This window comes from Apus apus, chromosome 2, assembly GCF_020740795.1.
Source record: "Apus apus isolate bApuApu2 chromosome 2, bApuApu2.pri.cur, whole genome shotgun sequence".
Lineage (NCBI taxonomy): Eukaryota > Metazoa > Chordata > Aves > Apodiformes > Apodidae > Apus > Apus apus.
The window spans coordinates 71944754-71965832 of record NC_067283.1 but is presented as its reverse complement, the minus strand read 5'-3'; the positions used below and the strand labels follow the sequence as shown (position 1 = coordinate 71965832).

Sequence of the window (21079 nt, the reverse complement as noted above, 5' to 3'; positions counted from 1 at the left end):
GATTATAATAACTCTGGAATATATAACTTCTTTCTTCTTGTTACAAATAGACTTCAGATTATATTAATAATAAAAAACCAAGGGATGCTGCCAGCTCTCTTTTGAAAAGTCATGGCAATAAGATGTCTATGTTTTGCAACTTCATGTACTCATTCAAGAGTGAGAAAAGATTTCTTTTGAAGCAAACTATAGCATGAAGTACCTTGAAGTTATTTAAAAGGTCTAAAATAGCTAAATATGCCTATTTCTTTTGTGAAAACAATCATGTTTAAAACAGCAAGGACGTAGCATGAATAGGAACAGTTTTCCCTTAACTCCATGAGTTAAAACAAAGCTTCTTTCAGGGTGGGTGGGCACACCAGACTAAACGTGGCTTTCAAGTTCAGCCACTGCACAGGCTGAGGCTTTTGTTGATAACAGGAGACCCAGAGCCATCTGCACCCCTGAACTTTGCAGCACTTCTCACCTGTGTTACCTTTGCACCAAAGACTTTGCCTTCAAAGAACAACTTAATCCAAAACGTATCAGTAAGAGTTCCCTTAGCTCTGTGCTTCCTCTGCAACGCATTTTTTTCAGATCCTTTCTGTCCATTTCTATGGAGGACATACATGTTCAATAACTTACACATTTGCCCGTATTAGATACTATTCATTAGCTACCCATACAGATCTCATTAAAAAAAATAAAAAGATAAATTAGGAACATGAACATACTAGCCAGCTTGCTTTCCAAAAATTACAAATCCATGCAAGAACATGATGACAAGATGATTTTCAATGAAAATAATGCCAGTATAAACCAGTATCGTTCAAGCCTAGGAAATGACTCCTGTGATATTAAGGTCACAAAGCACTAAGGCTGACTTTTTGGGTAAAAATGAGACTGTGAATCTCAGTCTAGGTAGCTACCCAGAATGATATCAGTTATCTCTGCAAAACTCTCCTGCTCTTTGGAGGAGCAGCACAAGCCTCCTCATCACCTGGTGCCAGCTGAGTCTCACTGCGAGAAGCACGGTGATGCCGGTGCCTTGCCCTGACCCTCAGCACTGGGATGAGTTCTGCCCACAGTGAGCAACTGGAGGGAACACGCTGCCAAATGATACACCCGATACCCACCAGCCAGATCATGTACCCAGTTACTGGCTAACAGCACAGAGCAGACGGGATGTATCCTCTCCAGAGTGCGATCCTGCAACCTTGAGTGACGCTGACGTCCAAGGACTGTTTGCCAAGATACTGACTGCTGCACTGGGCCCTGGGGTCATACATCAAATGTTCACATGCACTGACAGATGTTTATGTTGGTCATCCTGATTTAACTCCCATTACATCATTTACCAAGCTACTGATGTTATCATAAACGATTAAACAAGCCAGCAAAGGAGACTCGAATACAAATTTGATTCCCTCGTGGTATGAGGGCATTACTCTCCAGACTGAGTCTTGCTCTTAAATCAAATTGAACAACTGCACAGATTATTTAATTCACTTGAATTCTGTATGAAAAAGAACCTTTTTTTTTTTTTTTCCAGAAGACCGATTTCATTCATTGCTTAACAATTGCAGGATGAATGAAAGGTATTAAAAGGTAACAGGAGGGTCAGAATTGAATCACAAATTATTGGTATAAAACTAAAAACAGTTTTGTCCTTTAATTAAGGAGCCAATTAGCTTAGGATTAATTTCAGCTACCTTAATTCCTGAATGTCCACTGCATTATTTAGTGCTTCCAGTCACTTCTGGTTTATGTCTGGATTATTTTAACGTACTGAAAATAACTGAAAGTTTCGAGGGCGCAAAATTAATAAGCAGAGGAAGTCCTCAATCTAATGTGTACATAACTTGCTTGCTGCCTGCCACTGAAATACAGTCTTATGATTAAACAAAAGGGGTTAAATTTAAACTCTATGACCGCCTCCCTGCTTGCTTGGTTGTCATTAAGTGTGGGGAAGGAATAGGAAACACTTCACACATCTTGTTTTCCGCTTCTAATATATTTTTGAGTTTTCTCGTGCAGGCTTTGCTTGTATGTGTAATCACTGTGGAATGGCTACTATACCCTTGCTACACTGCATAATACTTTCCCTTCCTCCTTCTGTAGGATTCCTCATGAAAATAGGCACTTTGTGTTTTTGGCCCTAAGGACAGAACATAATGTACTGTTTCTAGGAAAAAAAATAAAAAAATAAAAAATGCCACTACTTAAATAAAAACCCAACACACGAAGTACTACTGTATTTCTTTTACACACATGACCTCATAGATAGATGTGTGCATCCACACACAAACAAATGCATTCAATTTTCAATTTAGCTATTTATAGAGCTCTATAATTTTTCCTGGCTCAAGTTTTAGTTAAGCCTTCCCCGATGGGGTTCAGCTCACATGGTTTCACAGCCCTTCATTTTGCGTCAAGTTCATATCCATGGAACACCCCTTCCCTGTCCCTGCCTCCTCCTAGAATCCCATTTAACATTCTGTCGACGAAGTTGGCTGGTTGCTTTACTGAACTCACCACAAAAAGGAGTGGGGTTTTTACCTTCCCAGGGAGCTGCATATGTTTTGTCAGTTTTTCTTGCCCTTTCCTAGTGGCAAAGCTCACGGATGCAGTTGTGTCTATCTACAACCACTCTTTTTTTGCTGATGTAACATTCAATGCATATAGAATCATAGAATGGTTTAGGTTGGAAAGGACCTTAAAGATCACCGAGTTCCAACCCCTCTGCCATGGGCAGGGAGAGACAGATCAGGTTGCTCAGAGCCCCATCCAACTTGGCCTTGAACACTTCCAGGGATGGGGCATCCACAAGCTCCTGGGTAACCTGTTTCAATGTCTCACCAACATCACACTAAAGAATTTATTCCTAATGTCTAATCTACATCTACTCTCTTTCAGTTGAAACCCATTCCCCCTTGTCCTATTGCTACACGCCTTTGTAAAAAGCCCCTCCCCAGCTTTCCTGTAGGCCCCCTTCAGGTACTAGAAGGCCTATATGAGGTCTCCCTGGAGCCTTCTGCAAGCTGAACAGCCCCAACTCTCTCCTCCTCTCTTCATAGGAGAGGGCATAGGAGAGAATCCACCTGTAGAGGGTCTTGACAGAGAGTTACATAAAGGTCTTCCAGCCATCCTGTTACTCCTTTAAGTAGGAACAATGCAAGTTTTGGGAACATTTGAGAATTATGGAGCCTTCAAGACAAGCCAACAGCAGTTCTGGTGGATGGGCATCCACCTGATGCTGTTTGCTTGCTCCACTTCCAGTGAGACGTGCAGCAAGACCTGAATGTGCATAGACTTCAAGGCAGGGAAAACTATCTTACCCTGGAGTCAGTCTACTCTTTGGTTCCCTCATATTTCAGCAATGTGGCTTGTCCCAGGGTGAAGGGCACCCCTGGCTGATCTAGGACAGTTGGGTCTGATGGAACTTCACCTTTTCCCATCCACTTTCCAGCTCTCCAGGCTGGGAGAGAAGGCTGAACCCAGCAAGGTCCTGTTGCATGCACACCCACTGAGAGCTAAACGCAGGTAAGCTTTGCTTTCTTCTGGTAAGAAATAATCTCCCTGCCATGTCAAGGTGCAGTGCTGGAGCACACAGGCACACAACAACAACGCGGGAGAAACAACTAATTGCCCCCTCTCTCCACATTACAGAGCTCAGCTGAATTGGGCCAAAGGTGTACAGCCTGCATAAAGAACAGAGAGGTAGAGCTCAGAAAGTAAAAAGCTATTAAAGCAAAACCCATGAGGCAGATAACAGCTTGCTGCCAGACATTTCAAAATTTAAGTGTTGATTGTTCAGAATTTATGTCTAGATTTTCCTTAAGAATGCAATTTCCTGGCACATGGTACAAGTCGCTCTAGACCTGCATGTCAGCACAGCAGGCATCCTGTTGCAAAGGTTGTTATGGAACTATTGAATGTTTTCATGCCAAATTTGTCCAAATTAAGCCGAGGGGAATGGAAATACTTTCCCTGGATAGGTGGTGGTTGCATTAGGTGGGTTTGTTTATAAGGAGAATAAAAGTTACAGCTAAATATAAAAGCAGATATATCATAATATTGTCTGAGAACTTGAATAACATGTCATTCAGCCTGCATACTGTGGAAAGAACATGAAGGTCAAGTCTAAAATAAGATCAGTGACTGTTTGACAATAGAAACATGTAGGAGGTAGAATAGGAGAATTTTCCACACTTTTTTAAATGACATTTTTCTTTCAAAAAGTATTCTTGCCTACCTTGCTATAGGTCTGATGCTAAACCCTGCTGAACTCTGTACAAAACCTACTGCTGAGTTCGGCACGTTTTTGATCAACCCCCTGGCAAACCTGCATTAGTCATTTGTGCCAACTGTTTACTTTTTGCATTATGCTCAGTTGGGAAAATGAAAGAAGGCTGCTCTGTTGCATTTTTTGTTTTTAGAGAGTTTCACTTTCTGCTTCAGCCCTCTCTCACCCTGCTTCCCTGGAAGTCAGGGACTTCACCGAGGCTACTGCTGTCTCTTGAAGGTAAGCATATCTGGGTTCTTTGCACTGAGAGCTAGCAGAATTCCTGGAAAGGTCAAAAAAAGGATGGGGGGTGGGGGGGAGAAAATAGAAAAATAAAAAGAAAGAAAAATCTAGTTACAGCCACCTTCCTGCAAAAGGTATACCAAAAGAAGCATTGCAAATACCCTAATTCCCATTGACAAAATCCCATGATTTCGAAGCAAAGGCGGAAGCAGAAACTAGTCCAAGGCCAATGTCCGAAGGCCATCCCCTTCTTCCCTTGAGCTATGACAGACAGTTCATGCAGCTTATTGAGCTAATGCTAAAACAATTATTGCCCTCACATCTGTGGCAGGATTCTCAAGGTTTCCAGGAGGAGGGAGATATGAGGGTAGAGCATCTCCACAGGTCTCCCAACTTATTCCTGTTCTCTGGGGAGTCTACACCAAAGTTCAGGGTGGATTAAGCCCTTTGGCAAGTTCAGTCCCAAAGCCACCCTTTTGCTACTGGGCATATCCATATTTCAAGTGGGAGCTCAAGTCAAAATGAGCCGTGCAGTGCTTTCTTATTTCTCAAGCCCAAAGATGCTTCTCTGAAGCAGCAGGAGAAAGGGGGGAAGGGAAGAGGTCCACAAGGTCTCTGCCCAGGGAAAGACTTGTCTCTTCTGAGGGACCTCTGATGAGGTTGCAGGAGAAGCAGAGCAAGGAGCTGGTGCTTGGTAGAACACCAGCCTTGCTGTGGGGGTCGGGAAAGCCCCCAGGCACAGCCTGGATGGAGCCCACTGTGGAGCAGGGGGGCTTCAAGGACAGGTCCTGCTCGGGTCTGTCCTTCATGGCCCCCTTCCACCTGACCTCCAAACCCTGGAGCAGACATGGCCAAAATTAGTATCACACTGAGGGCTGGCACACTTTGGCTTTGACCCTAATGATCCCAGTGGGAACACAGTATTGTTCTGGCTCTATTAACAATAATTTGCATCTTGTCTAATGGCCCTGGGAAGAAAAAATAAAAAGGATGGCAGGCCCTGAGGGAGGAGAAGAGGAAATGGGAGTACTGCCATTTTCTTCTGTGAACTGGCAAAATAAGAAGGCTGCCTTTATTATGGAGCCAGAGGTAAAACTAGTCACTGCAAAACTATTTAATATCTAACTAATCACCCAGTCTTTGTCGCTTCAAGGCAGGGTTTTGACTACCTGGGTCATTTAGCTGTACCAAAGAGCTCCCATCAAACCAGCCTAACAGGGACATTGATCACAAAAGAAATTATTTTAGCAGGACCCCAAATCTCTCCCAAGGTGCTGGTGACAGTGACCTTTCATGACAATGAGAGATGCCCTCAACAAAAGGATCTGAGCTACAGAGACAAGGGAAGCCTGCATACAGTGTTTCTCCACCATACTTAGAGCCTCATGTAGGAAGAACAGTCAGTAATACCAAGCTGCCACAGCTCCAGTCATTTTGTTGTTGTTGTTGAGAGAATTTTCTTCAGGGATCAAAGTGTCCTCAAAACCAAACAAGCTGGCTGTCCATCCCTTCCAAGGGAACAGGTAGTTTATTCCAGCTGTCAGCGTCTGCAAACCAAACAGCTCCTCTCCCACTGTCAGTTTTAGCTCTAGGCCAGTTATTAAAATTAAACAGTTTCATTTGTGAGAATGATGTCTTTGTGTCTGCAGGGGGGAGAGAAGGGAGCAGAGAGAGAAAAAAAGAGAGCAAGTTTTCTAAAACAAACCCTAAGCCCATTTACAAAGCCTAAGCAGCGTGCCAGCACTGCCTCTTCCTTCAGCCCATTAAACTGCCACAGAGGTCCCAGCCTGCAGGATTGCACTGCCATGCCCCATCCTTCTCGCTGCACTGGGGAAAACAAAATAATAATAAAAAAGGCAGAAAGTTCCAATTGTTTGCAAAATAAATACACTATCCCCTTGTGAAACAATCAGCTCAACAGGCATGAAAAAAAGGTAAGAAGGAATGTCTTGACAGTTTTCTCCACCACCTGTGACACCCAGGCTGGAAAGCAGAGAGGGGAGCTCCTCACCTTGCAGTCCTAAAGCACCAGGGAGGCTCATCAACTCACCCCTGGGCCTGGGACATGGCTTTACTGGCCAAAGATGAACAGGACTGACTTCTAGAAAGCCACTGTGGTCCTGGTGGGACACCTCTGTCCCCAACCCACACAAGCACGGTCAGAGGGAAGTCTGCAGTATCCTGGGCCAGTTTCCCCTCACAGCAAGAATCCCCAGGGAAGCTGAGGAGCAGTCTCCACACAAAACCTGAAGAAGCCATGCTCCAGTTTTCCACCACTGCACAAACAACCAAAGCTTTGTATAATGCTTTATAGATCTCTTTTTGGGTCTGCCTACATGCTCCCTGCTATATGAGGCTGGATACTGGCAGTTTTAGCATCTGTACTGGAAAAAAGTATCTACTGACTCCAACCAGGCAAGGGTTTCACATTCAGTCCAGAGCCAAATACAAGAACTTTCTGCTGCAGGAATTTTTTGCAGACAGCTGTGAGCTACTGCAGAACCCTGAACAGACTCCAGGCTGGCTCATTTACTTGCAGCTTTGATAGCCACCTGACATTTCAAGCAACTGATTTTATTTCTTCCCTTGCTGGTGAGCTCCACTGCCCCACTCCAGCCCTACAAGGAGGAAAGCCCTTCCCTCACCCAGTCAATGGAGGAAGGAACAGGTCAAGCTGGAACCTGAAAATAATATGGGCGTTAGGCCTTCTCCTCCATTCTTCTCCCATTTTACTCAGGACCTTTTGCATCTTGCAGCAGCTTGGGGATTAGATATTTAGACACCCTGATCTAGTGTGATTTGCACATAGGTTTCAGGGAAGGGACTCTGGATGTGTCCAACTTGAAATAAATTTGCAGGCCCTTGGAGCATGATGCAGGATTTGCTTCTATTATGAATAAGGGAGTTTTTACTTCAGGTTTTAATGTCATTTTTTACTTGAACTGTGTGTACTTTCTTGACAAGTTAAACAGATCTTACTCATCTACAACAATGACCATCTTGTTCTGCTCATGGAAACGCCAACTCATTTACTACTGTATTTGTCTTTGAATTATGTTTAATTCTCTTTTGTTTATAAAAAAAGATAAGAAATAGGGTCGTCTCTGCCATTTTATGATACACCATCTGAACATGTGGTGAGTTATCTTAAGAAAGGAGTTCCTTCAGAGACAAAGCTGGCAATAGTTATTCCATTGCAGACACACTACAGGACTGTCCCATTCCACAGGAGCCATTTCACTGGCCTCCCATCCAAGAACCTATCCTGACTTTCCAGCAACTCCTGTAAATCTCTCCAGAGCATGCAACAGAAATTTTGTCTCCTAAGCCTCCATTCAGCGAGATAGTTAAAACCAACTTCAACTTCATGGTCAAGCCCAAAGGCTTGATTACTACTCACTTTTTTACTGTTTTAAAATTGGTTTTTCTGCCTGTATCTGAGTACTTTATGAACCTTGTGAATGAAAGCAAGAGAACACGTGTGCATGAAGATACTTCCTACAGGTGCATGTAATACAGCTTACTGCTCCTTCCCTTGAAGTGCTACAGAAAGCTTTTACATATGGTGGGAATGGTAGAGGAAGGACAGTTTCCTTCATGAAACACCTCACAAACTGTGCTGATACATAAAGGGAAACACTAACATTGTCAGTTGCCGTTTCTCAGACTGCTCACCCTTTTCCTAAATAAAAACTAGAAATCAACACCTGAAACCGATCTTTTAAATTTGTTTCCATCACAAGCATTGCTGAACACATCCAAACAGCACAGATGAAAAAGTTGAAGCTGAATTTCCATTTAACATTTTTTTTCTTTCTTTCTTCTACCTTCCCTCTCCACTCAAATCTCACCCTCAGCTAGTTTCACAGTCTGACTCACATTGCTCTTTCCCAGGCTAGCAAGCTCCAGCAACGGCAAGCTGTAAATCTACAGGCTTGAGTTTTACTCTAAGCCCCAAATTACCAAGAAAGATACTTTGCTCAATATTGTATCCTGTATGACTTATTTTTCTAATTAAAAATACCTTAGTCCAACTCATGGTAGCGTGGTGGGCCACAATATGTTTCCCAGACCTTGTGTGCTGCAGAACTAGCAAGAATAACCATTCCATAGCTGGGCTAACTGAAAAAGTGAGATATTAATTATTTGCTCCATATCCTATGGTGCACTGAGTCCTAGAGCCAAGAAGGGGAAGTTAAGTTTTGACTCTCACTTGCTTTCTCGAACAATTGCGCGACACTCTCTTTCCATCACCATGTGGGAAAAAGGAGGCCTTTTCTTTTTTATTGTACCTGGCCCATGAACACAAATTAGCCAGGAAAGTACCCTGAAACCCACTGAGCTGCCTTTTCACTCTACAAAATGGAATAATCCTTTTTATGCTCCAGTAAAATGAAATAGCAATAAAATGATGTATGCACTGAAGGATGCTATTTCTTTTAACTAACTCAAAAGGTAGCAAGTTGTAACAGATCTCCAGTCAGCACAGGAGTGAACTCAGTGTAGTGGGTACTCTGAGCAACACAAGAATATTTACAATTACCTTTACTTTTACAAAACACATGTAGAAGTAAGAAGTCTCCCTGGCTGGATGAGACCGGCAGTGCGTCTACCCCAGTATCACCACTCACCAACCAGCACCAGGTACTCTGGGGGAGAAGCAATGTAATAGATAATTTCAAAACAGCATCCCCCAGAGAAAAGGTCTACCCTCAGCACCTGGTGATGTCATTTCAGCAACTGATGTTAATTTTACCCCCTGTTTCATCAAGGTGTATGGCTGCCCTTCCAAGAAATTTTACTTGAAGGTAAGTACAGATGTTTTCCTTACCCTTATAAATACCTAAACCTTTCCTCAACGCAACTTAGTATGTCCAGTCACAGCTCTCCCGTGAAAACAGCTCCCAAAGGTTAATCATGCGTTGCAGAAAAGGCTGTTTTTCTCTATTAGTTGAAAAACTGTGGCTTTTTCATTTGATCTTATTTTCCTTGCCACATATATACAAAGTAAACATAGTTACAATTGTCCAATTAAGTGCCTCTTCCTGTTCCTATTGAAGTCAATGGCAACACTTTCTGAAATCAGATTTGTTTTCTTACTCATTAACTGGAAAATCTAGAAACTCTCAAGGAACTTTCCAGCAAGGGGGATTTAGCAAAGTCTATCGATATACAATAATTACAACAGCAAAGTAACATTAGGATAAAATAACATAAAATAAATTCCAGACTTTAGATGCATTTGGAAAAGTTATCCGGTTTCAGAGTCTTTCAAAAGCCAAAAAAAAAAAAAAAAATTAAAAAAGAAAAAAGGCCATCAGATTGCTAATGAGACTGAAAGCCAGAGTAAAATAAAAATCCCTCAAATCTGTCATCAGTATTCATGTTTGCCAAGAAGGCCTGGATGTTATCCTGCTGGGGAAGAGAAGATTTATGGCACCGCGCACCTTCATCCATCCTATTATTATCTATGAAATGGAAAACAAAACAGGCCAGTACTGCCCTCAGAAATAATCAGTATTTTGCTGCCACTGAGTAACAAGTGTTACTATTATTATTACTAAATCAGTAGGTACAGGAGCAGTCATGAGGTGCTCATAAATAAATTATTTTTAAAAACCCGACAAACCAAATAGAGCTGGGCTCCACCCTTCCAAGGGCATGAAGAAAAATAAAACAGAGCAGGGAGGAGGTGGGCAGGGCCAGGCCCAGCCACACGCCATGGCTGATGGCTGGGCGGCAGCACCCAGGACTGCATCCAGTGCCCAGCACCAGCAGCGGTGATGGAAAGAGCTGGTCAGAAAGGCCTGCAGAAAGCCAAGGACTGAAACAGAAAGGCCAAACACGTGAAGAACCAGAAAGCCACCACGGGAGTGGGGAGTGTGCCCAGCCAGCACGTCGCAGGGCGCACAGCTGTGCACTCGCCCTGCCCAGCCGCGCCTTCACCGGGACCCTCATCACTGGCAGGGATGGAAAATGCAACAGCGAAAAAATAAAAAATTAACTTTGCCACAGGAAAACCGTTATTTAGTCAGACCTGTCGTGCTGGTTTTTAGCTCCAGCTGCTTGACTGCCAAGGCTGCTGACCCCATTTGCAGCTGCCCAGGCCCCAGGCCAGGCACAAGCACCTACTGCCCCGCGGCAGCTTTGGGGTAGGACAACGATGCTAAAATAGCATGGCCAAGCCTGGCGTGTTGGCTGTGGAGCAAAAGGGAAAGCAAGGGACACAGCCAGGTTGCTGGCAGGTCGTCAGAGCGAGCCAAGCAGCATACAGAGAGCCACTGCTTCAGCAGGTCCTGCCCAAGCCCCAGGCCTGGCATCCCATGCTGGTGGTGACAGAGCAGGAGGCTGGCCCATCAGCACGCCCAGCACAAACCATCACCCAAGACCAGAGTCAAAGCAGAGGTTTCAGAGCCACACACGAGTGCTGCTCTTGTTTCGACATCCACCTCCCTCCACTATCCCAGGTCCAGCCCACCGAAAGATGACCCTCTCATCAAGAACGCCTGTATCACACCCAAGGGCTTCACGTCTGCTGGCAATGCTGTACAAAGTTCCCGTGCTGCCTTAGGAAGCGTGGGACCTGGTATATGGCCCCTGAGAAAACGCTTCTGCTCCACGTGCAATTTCACACACCATTGCATAGGTCTTGCAGTTCTCCCACTAGAGCCCTGCTTTGCCACCAGAGAAATGCCTGGGCCTCAGCAGAGAAATTAAACTGGATTTTCTTTGTGGATTACGACTCCGAATTTCAAGCTACATACTCAAAAGCCTAAGATACTTACTGCCCAGCAGAGCTAGCACAGCAGCTTGGGAGAGGCCTGTCTTAACGCAGGCACAGAACTAACCACTTACTCAATATTGAAAGTGAAGTAAAACTTTTTAATAGGATTGCTGTTTGAACTTTATGGTTCTTTGCAAGATCAAGGCAAATGACATCACCTCCATAACCGAGACCCCTGGTTCTGAAATTTTAAAGGTAATGGTCAATACATATATTAAAAAAAAAAAAAAAAAAAAAGACGAGACTTCTGAGAAAATAAGCAACCCAATGTTGCAAGTTACAGAGAGAGCTATTATAAATGAAAGGGACTAGAGAACCATAACAATTTTCTCTTTCTGCCCTAGCTCTTCTGCTTCTTGCTTGGGCACAGATCCTGCACAGAATCAATTTCTCACTCTTCAGCAACAGCAAAAAGAAAAATATTTTGATAATATTTTGTGAATTTGATTATAAACCCACAAAGCCACAAAAACTGGCAAAGGACCTAGAAGGTGTAATGCTTGAAACTGCCAATTCATTTATTTAACTGAATGGATTTCAGATTGTTTCCTTTTACCAGTCAAACAGTGACTTGGGGTTAGCCCCGCTGGGGACTGAGTCGTTACAAGGCCACATGTTGCCGGCAAAAAAACAACCTCACAAGCACCTCTGCTCCAGCATGGGACATCCAACTCTGAGCACATCATCATCCCACGCTAGATGAGTGAGAGATTTTTCCCTGGAACTTGCACAAGAAACAACATGCTGTGCAGGTGGGTGCCTGGCTGGGCAGCTGGGAGAGCAGCTCTGGAGCGTAAAATGGATGAGATGTCAGTTGGTGCCCCACACACACACAAGTGAAGGCCCCTGTGTCACACCAATGTCCATGGCCTCTAGCACTGTCCTGAAGGCAGAGCAGTCTGCCATTCCTCACCCACATGAGGGGCTGAGGACCATCGCAGGGCATGGTGACTCGTCATGCTTTCTTTCCAAGGCATGACAATGAGCAAAAGAAAATTATTTACTAGGCAAAAAAAAAAACAAACCAAAACACAAAAGAAAAAAAAAAAAAGAGGAAGCTCAGTGATTAGGGCAGTCAACCCAGAAGAAGGGAAACCTGGGGTCTAGTTGCTGGTCCAAAAAAACATTTATTCATTTAGCTGCAGGCAGCCACCTGAGAAAACACATCAGAGAGCAGGAATTAGATACTCCAGTTCTTCCTCCTACACCAATTGAAATTTCACGCCTGCAGATGGAGGAGAAGCTCTTTTGCCAAAGGGGAGGACACCTCTGCAAAACCAGCAGCCACCTGGCAGGTAAAGCCTCCCAAGATGTCGGTCATGTAGGTGTATACCCCCTTGCCATGCTGGAGAAGGTCTCATAGGCAAACATCCTGTTAACTTTGGTAGAGACCTTAACCAAAGAGCCACCAGGAAAAGCAGGGTTTTCTCTCCAGCTGCATTTGCTCATGAGGATGGCATGTGAGTGACAGTGGCTGGGCAGGAGGATGCCTGCTGGCTTTAGGACACAGAGGTTCTTGGGTATGGCATCCCCCATAGCATGCCAAGGCTCCCCTCTCTCAAGCCAGCTCCCAGCTGGCTTGGGCAAAGAACAGCAAGAAACCAGGGACTTCTGGAATTGTTCTGGCCAGGCAGGCACTCTGAGGGTGCTAGTGCTTATGTTCCACATAAGGTCTACTTCAGATATCTAAGTCCTTCCCCATATCTGGTCTTAACTCTTGAACAGAATAAAGATAATTGGATGAAAATCCACGACCATCACATTCCTGGTTCAAATGTAAATATTGTGATTCAAAACGATGCTTTCTTGGCTGAATTTTCAACACGCTACTGCTTCTCTCACCTGGGCTTCTTTACATAAAAAATGTACTTGTCTACACAGATACAACAGTGCCTGTGCCTCCTTCTACAGTCCTCATGCTCTTGCTTTTTCTTGAACAGCTTGAGGAAGAAGCTGTATGTTGGATTAGAAGTGCCCAGGTTGTGTGCCCAAGTGGGAACCCATCACTGCAAGACAAACACAGTTATTTCCTCTGTACTGGCTGCATCATTTCAGCGTTCCCTTGTATCAAAGTCAAAAGTCGCCAAGTGTGACAGCCTGCTGCCAAGCCAGTCCTTCTGCAGCTCAAACACCAGGCTCTAAAAACCGAAATGAAGCCATTAAGCTGTCAATCAGAAAGCATACATTATACTAAGTACCACAAAATTGCAGAGATGAGCTGGTTCTCCTCTTATTTCTTTTGTAACGCAATTAAGATGTTATCAGGCCAAAGTACAATATTGCAGTACCCAGGCCGACATGAAAATCTTTGAAAGCTACATTTATTTGCCACCAAAACCACAAGCCAATAATACAGTCTTCATGCAGGCAGCCTCCATCTGTTGCTTTTTCTAAGTTTTGAACAAACCCATGATGTTGGGTATTGTGAGGGTATTAACAATGCCCAGACACCATGAACAGCTATGTCTAGCACCTAAAATGTATACTCTACCAGCTACACCCCCTTCCAACCTGCCTTCAGATGTGCTTCTTTCTTTCTTTGTTTCCCTTGCAATATAAAGAAGTTATGTCTTGATAATACATTGTCAACTGATTCAGAAGGAACAGATAAATAAGAGACGTTGTAACCAAACTTCAGACCTGAAGGTAAGACACAGGCCCATACAATAGATTCATAGCACATGCTGTTCAACTCACCGCATTACATATGCTCGTGACTAACTCGGATGGTCTCCTCTCTACTACTACACAGTCTCTAATATAAACTCACAACTCCTCAACACACTGGGGAGCCACAATGTAAAGGAAGAGAAGGCTACAACAGCCAGCACTGCTGCTTGGTGCAGGGACCTGCGGGGCAGGGAGATCTTGCATGCAGCTGTGCTGAGGTCTTACAAAGCATCACCACCTACAAGGGGATCAGCTACTTCGGAAGAGCCATTTATGATGCTTTAATAAGGCTGGAAGATGGGGCATGGTGCAAGTGCCAAGATGAAGACGGACTGCATATACTCATGTATGTTTTTCCACTGACAGATCCTGCAAGCTAGAAAAAGAAAAAGAGAAAAATCCAGTGCCCTGTGCCAACATTGATTTCTTCTGTCTGAAGAGAGAACCCTAAAAGCTGCATTGGCAATTTCAAGTTAGCCTTCTGCTCTTTGTAACCAACTAGAAGGTTTTGCCTGTGTTTAATAATCCCATGGCTGAAAAGCACCAGCCATTTACCAGACAGACAGGCAAAAGCCACCCTGGGGTAATATTTTGCACATCGTCTTCCATGTGTACGTTACAAATAACACACGGCAGTACCTGGCATCACGTGCATCCAAACTCTGGAGCTTTTGTTTATAGGAAACCTCAATAAACAACAAAATGGCTATCAATAAGAAGCATCTTTTCCTTTTAAAGGCAGCCAGTGTTTATAGTCCAAGTTTCTTGTACTTCTAACCATTGAGAAGCAGCTCCAGCGCTCACTTCATCTGGCCAGTCACGCCTGGTAACACCTGTCTTTTCACGTTCTCAGTTTTACTCACTATTTATGTTTCTCTTTACACAATACACCCGCAGGGCAATACATCTCCAGCATGCTTACGGATTTGATCCAAAGCTCACTGGAGTCAACAGAATGACTTCACTGGCTCTGGAGTGAACTGAGGGCCCCAGCTCCGCAAACGGGCTTCCAGCCTGAGGAGGGACTTACGCACAAGTTAGGCATCTCAGCCCAGAAGTGCAATCGCAAAATCCCTAACCCTTTAGGTGCTCATCTTTTAACCAGCCAAGGTCTCCAAAAGCCTGAACTGTTTGCAGGTTCTTTTTTCTCTGGATATCTGTTTCATGAAAAAAAACCACAACAAAACCACTGACAAACCTTCTGTAACAATCCACAAAATAAGATGATCAGGGAATAGGCCTCCTTTTCCCAAGTGCGGTCCCAACCTCTAGCCACTGGAGTAATTTTATGTGTATGTGTATGTATGTATACATATACATGTGTGTGTCTGTGTAGGTATGTATATTTCTATGGACATATGTCTCTAAATACATAGACACACACACAGGCGCACACACACATTTTTTGCTCCCCCTTCTGGCCCCATGAATCTTGAAAATTTTTTTCTTCTGGGTGGAAGAAGGGGAGAGCATGAGAACGATCCAGCCTCCAACATGACTTGCAGCCAGGGATCTGCAGCACTCCTCTGGGAGGTGCACAGTGCGGACTCTTGGTGAGAAAAGAGCCTCAAAGCCTTACTCCCTCCTTTGTGGCAGCACGTAGATGTCCCTTGGATCCCTGGACATGTATACCCTTTAGTCAGGTGGGTTCAGCAGCAGGAAAGCAGCACCTTCATTTTTAAACAGAGATGGTCAATGCGGGTGGCATGTTACTAAGCTTAATGGTGACTTAGCAAGAGCCCCTGTCCTGGGAATTTTATGTGGTAACGCTTCACAAACACCGGGCTTGCAAACCATGCTAACTGGGAAACATACACGGTACTTTACATTCCTTTACACGCACCTCTTAAAGGTGTGCCATGTAATTGAGTCAGCTCTCTGACAGTATTTCACAAGGGAACAGTCCTGAAATTGCCAGTCTCCTACCTTGCAGGCCTCCATTTCTAGGTGACTTATGCCAGCTCTCAGCCCGTATGTAAAGTTTCTTCTTTGGTATTACCTCTAACTGTTTCTTCCCCAAATGCATTAATATCATAAGCTTTACACATGTAACAGGTCTGGTTTGCAGTAGAGCGGCTGAGACCATATTTTGTTACAAGTATATAAATTAATACAGGAAAAATGAAAGATACACTCTTCCAGTTTCAGTATGGTTATGGAAAGAGAAGGAGGAAAAGGAAAGGCTTTTCATTGACTAGCAGCATGAAAGCTGTTCACTTTCCTCAGGTGGAAATCTTCCCTTGCGGGATGATGCCGAAGCCAGCCCCAGTCAGAGGTGATCTCTCCCTCAGAAACACAGACACCCATTGGATCACAACAAGTACTCATTTTCCAGAACAATCCCACAGGCACAGCTCCTAGCACCTTTGTTTCGTCTCGAGACAAAGACAGATTTTTTCACACTAGACATATCACGTACTGCAAAACCCCATTGCCACAGCAGCTGTAGATGCCAGCTACAACGACCACCTGCTCGCCTGTAGCACCGGGATCCCGTGTTCATCATGTGACCGCCTGGCCCGTCACCCCAAAAGGGCAGGGATGCCTGCTGGCACACACGCACACGCACGTGATCCCTGCTGCCCCCGTGCCGGGGACCTGCCGCGATGTGCCTGTCACCAGCAGCCAGGCAGGCACCTCCGCCGCACCTTCCCACCCTGCTGGGGGACCCTGCCTCGGCCAGGGCCGGTGCTGCCAGCAGGAGAGGGGGGACAGGGGTAAGAGAGCGAAGGCCTCTGATGCAGAGGGTGCCTTACTCATCCTTTTCACTTCTCAGTCGTAGCTGCTCACCCCATCCCAAACCACTCCACCGTAATGCCTCAACGAGGTGAAACTCAACAACTGGCAAAAGGCCTATGCAGTTTTGGCACATGCCAGCGCAGACGCCCCCCAGGCAAACCTTTTGCGCCCCTCAATGCCAGTGGCGCTGCCCACCCCAGAGCCCCACTGGCCACGGGCCAGAGCCAGGAGAAGGAACGAGTAATCGGGGGACATACCCAGCCTCCGTTGTCCTGAATCCAGTTGTGCAGGTGCCGGTTCAGGTACTCGGTCATCCAGGCGGCGATGTTGTCCACAAGTGAAGACATCTCCCGGTTGACGCTCTCCACGCACATCACGCCACCGAACTCGAAGAAGGCCACGATCCTGCCCCAGTTAACCCCATCTCGGAAAAGCTCCTCCACCACCGCCACAAAGCGGCCCCTGGCCGTGAAGGGTGTCAAGTGCAGCTGGCCGGACATTTGGGCAAAGTCCCTCTGGTAGCGGCGGGAGAACTCGTCCCCCGCCTGGCGCAGGGTGAGGTGGACGACCTGGGGCACGGGGTGCAGCCCCTCGGCCGGGGGCGCGTGGCTAGCAGCAGCCGAGCCAGGGGGCTCGGGGTGCGGAGACACCAGCCCAGTGTGATCAGAGGAAGTCCCAGCAGCAGCAGCATCCGCAGCAGCAGCAGCAGCAGGAGGAGAGAGAGCTGGAGGCAGGGGTGCCCTGTCCTCGCCGGCAGCCCAGTCGTATCCCCTCTGCGAGAGTTTATAGTGGATGTACTTCAGCACTATCTCCCGGTTATCGTAGCCTCTTCGCCCCGGGTGAGCCATAATTCCCAAGAGGAAGCAGCAAGAGGAAGGGAGAGAGGAAGAAGAGGAGCAGGATGAACCCAAAAAAGTAAAGCAGCCAATGATAATAAAATTAATAACACAAAAAAAAAAGTTATAATCCAGTTACTGTATTGGGCATGGTTTCATTCATGGTGGCGTGGGGGAGTTCTCAGGGTCTCGGAGGTACTTTTGTCTTCTCAGTGTTTCCTCCTCGCTTTGAGATGCACAGTATAAATAGGGATTAAAATGCTGTAAATACTTTACTTCCAGGTGCACATTTATTACTTATTATAAATTTACTTTAGGACCGTTTCCTCCTCGGTGTTGAAATACATCTTAAAAAATATGGTACCAATTCAAAATCAGGTGCATTTTTTTTTTTCCCCTAGGTGCTGAGCTACCGCGGACACGAAGGAGTGGATGAACACACACTGTGAAAACTGCAATTCAATACGATTTGCTTAACCAGCCTTGGATGATGAACGTCAATCCAACGCACTTTAAACTAGAAACCTCAACACTGCTTTTTTCTTTTTTTTTTTGCCTTTTTTTTTTTTTTTAGTTAAGTTACACAAACTAAATTTCCTCTGTCAAGTACTTACTTGGACTATAAATACGTTCCTCTGTCAAGTTTCCTCTAAAAAAAAAAATAGCAACAAGGAAACCCAAACATTGCAAGTCTTCAGAAACGTTAAGTTCTGGCCGCTTTGATGCTTCAAGTCACCGAGGGGATGGGAAAGGGACCAAAATTTAAAAAAAAAAAATAATAAAAATAAATCTCTACGATATCGAATGGTTTTTCCCAGACTCCTGTTTAACAGACATCTCCAAAGATGTGTCAAAGCTCAGAAAATCCCGCCTCGCAGCCCGGGAAGGCGAACAACCCCAAAGAGACGGAAAATCCTGGAGACCAGATGAACCACATTTGAATCCAAGCTCTCGCAGAAGTGCTCCGTTTTTCCCTCCAGTGCAACGTACAGACAAATGCATTTACGTAGTTTCATTCAGACACCGATCGCAGGAGCCCGGTGCTTCTACACACACGCACGCACACACCAAAAAAAAAAAAAAAAGAAAAAGAAAAATTAAAAAAATAGATAAAAAATGTATTTAGGTAACCAATTCTTTTTTTTTTTTTTCACCAGGAAGAGCGTAAAAACAATAATAAAAATAAAGGCGGAAAATTGCTTTTGACTGTGGCTCCGGGGAGAAATGCCATTTCCCGAGCAGCTTTGTATCAGAGGAGGAAGAGCCCCCAGCGCTGCCGCGGAGGGTCGCGGGCAGGGCGGCGTGTGCTCCGGGACCGGTGCCGATGGGGACCGCGGCGCCGCTGCCCGCCCGCCCGCGCAGCCCCGCGCAGCCCCGCGCAGCCCGCCGGCTCCGGGCGGCTCCTCCGGGCGCTCCGCTCCGCTCCTGCTGCCGGCGGCGGCTCCGGGCGGCGGCTCCGAGCGGGCGGGGAGCTCTCCCGGCGGTGGCGGCGGCGGCGGCGGCGGCGGCGGGGGCGGGGAGAGGCGGGGAGGAGCGGAGCCCGAGGGGGAGGCTCCGGCCCCGGCCCCGCAGCCGGGCGCGGTGGTTTCCTAGAGCTCCGCCTCACGCTTCATTCAAGAAAAGGGGGAAATGGGGAGGGGGTGGTGATGGGGGGGGGGGGGGGGGGTTGGAAAGGCGGCGGGGGGGAGGCGAGCAGCCCCGCGCAGCCCGGGCCCGCCCTCCACCGCGGCGCGGGGCTGGGGCCGGCGGCGGGGCGGCGGCGGAGGGGCGGCACTCGGGCCGCGGGGGCTGCTGGCGCCGCCGCCGCCTGCGCGGAGGAAGCGGGCGGGCGGGGGGGGGGGGGGGCGGAGGGATGGCTGCGGGGCGGCGGGCCCGCTCCGCGCCTGTGGGAGGGGAGAGGCTGCTGCTGCAGGCGGCCAGAATGTATGTAAAAAAAAAGCACTAATAGTATTTATTTATTTATTTATTTTAATGGAGGGGTGAAGAGAAGAATAAAGCCCGCATCGGGCTTTTAAAACGAAAAGTGGCCCGACCTAGGAGGACAGGGGCGCCAGGCGGGGTGGTCTGCTCTGGCGGCGGCTCCTGCGCGGCCGCGGAGGCCCTGCGGGGCGGGGGACAGTCGGGGCCCCGCCGGCCGCCTGTGCGGGTGGTCCCCCCGGCGGCGCGGGGTCCCGCACACCTGCTCCGCACACGCCGCCCGCGAGGTTTTCAGGAGGGTCCGTGCGACGTGCGGGGACTTGGATTTTAGGCTTTTTTTGCAGTAACGGGACTCAGTTGTGTCCTCGCGCCAGGCCTGAAGAGCTTTTTTCTTACTTTCTTTCTTTTTTTTCTTTTTTTTTTTTAGATCGAAGAAGGGAGAACCGATCTGCTTGGAGATTAGGTTAATCTGGAGCTTGACCAAAGAAGCAGAGTTAACCTTCAAAGTAGGTTAAACCCACAGCGCTGGGCAACAGTGATGGCTCAGCCCCCCTGCTCCCCCGACAAGTGACATCAGGGCAGGGATGAGTGATGCCGGGACAGCCCCGGCTGAAATGGGGAGCGATCCCAGGGTAAAGCCAAGCGAAACGGGGGTGGGACCTTTCTCTGCTTAATATGAGGGGGGAGAAGAAGAGAAGGCTGCTAAATTGTCTCATGTTTTTTATTTACCTGAGAGTGAGTGGGATGATCATCTCATACATAAACTACCCTGTGAACCTCAAAGGAAGACGAGGCATGAATTAAGGGACACAGGGACTGAATGCTGTCCTTCACATCTCTCTTTCCAGGGTCACATTTCCTTCACACCCGGACCCGTCAAGCGGGGTTCACAGGCTGGCAGCTCCCCTGCTTGCGAAGGCGCCGGAGTGGGGAAGGTGGAGCTCAGAAAGAAGGGGAGCTCCCGGCATCCCAACGGGAAGGATTCCCCGTGCCCTCCTCTCCTCTCCCCTGCCCGCCGGCGAGCCGCGCACACGCAGCCCCCTCCAGGAGCGGCGCTGCCGCCGGCCGAGGCGAGCGGTGCGGGGCGGTGCGGAGCTGCGCGGAGCTGCGCGGGGGCCGGCAGCGCGTTCGCGGCGGGCTGCGGTTGCCCCCCAGCGGCCGCTGCTCGCCCCCGGCGCGGCCACTCACCGTGCCGCGGCAGCCCGGGCTCCCCCGCCCCGTCCCTGGAGCGAGGGGCTCTCCCGCCTCCGGCACCTGCGGGGATTTCGGGGAGTCAGGCGGCGCCCCCTCCTCCTCCGACTGGCGTTCACTGCCGCCTGCTGCCGGGTGAGACCGGGCTGGCGGCGGTGGGCTGTGCTCTCCGGGGTTAAGAGGGACAGGGGTTGCAGGGCAGCAGGTGAAGTGAGGTCAAAAGGAGATGGACGATGCTCTCTCTAAGCAGCCACGGGCTAAGGGCTGCACCCCACCGGGGCATGGGAGTAGCTCACGGCATGGTTTAAAACACACACCTCATTCCCTTAAAAGACTTGGGTGTTAGCAGGCAGCTGAGGGATTGCATCTGCTTGCAGAAATGTAGACAAAGGACCTGTCAGCCAAGTAAAAATCATTGCCTTTACATTCTTGCAC

At 47.3% G+C, this 21079-nt stretch overlaps 1 protein-coding gene across 1 annotated transcript in view; it reads right to left on the bottom strand.

Moving 5' to 3' along the window:
• Positions 1–18080, bottom strand: part of BCL2 (BCL2 apoptosis regulator) — a 95006-nt gene extending 76926 nt beyond the window's left edge. Inside the window, exon 1 of the mRNA XM_051612786.1 lies at positions 16958–18080. Within this exon, the coding sequence (XP_051468746.1) occupies positions 16958–17548 (591 nt within the window). The 5' untranslated portion in view covers positions 17549–18080. The remainder of the gene's footprint in view (positions 1–16957) is intronic.
• Between the last annotated feature and the right edge of the window lie 2999 nt (positions 18081–21079).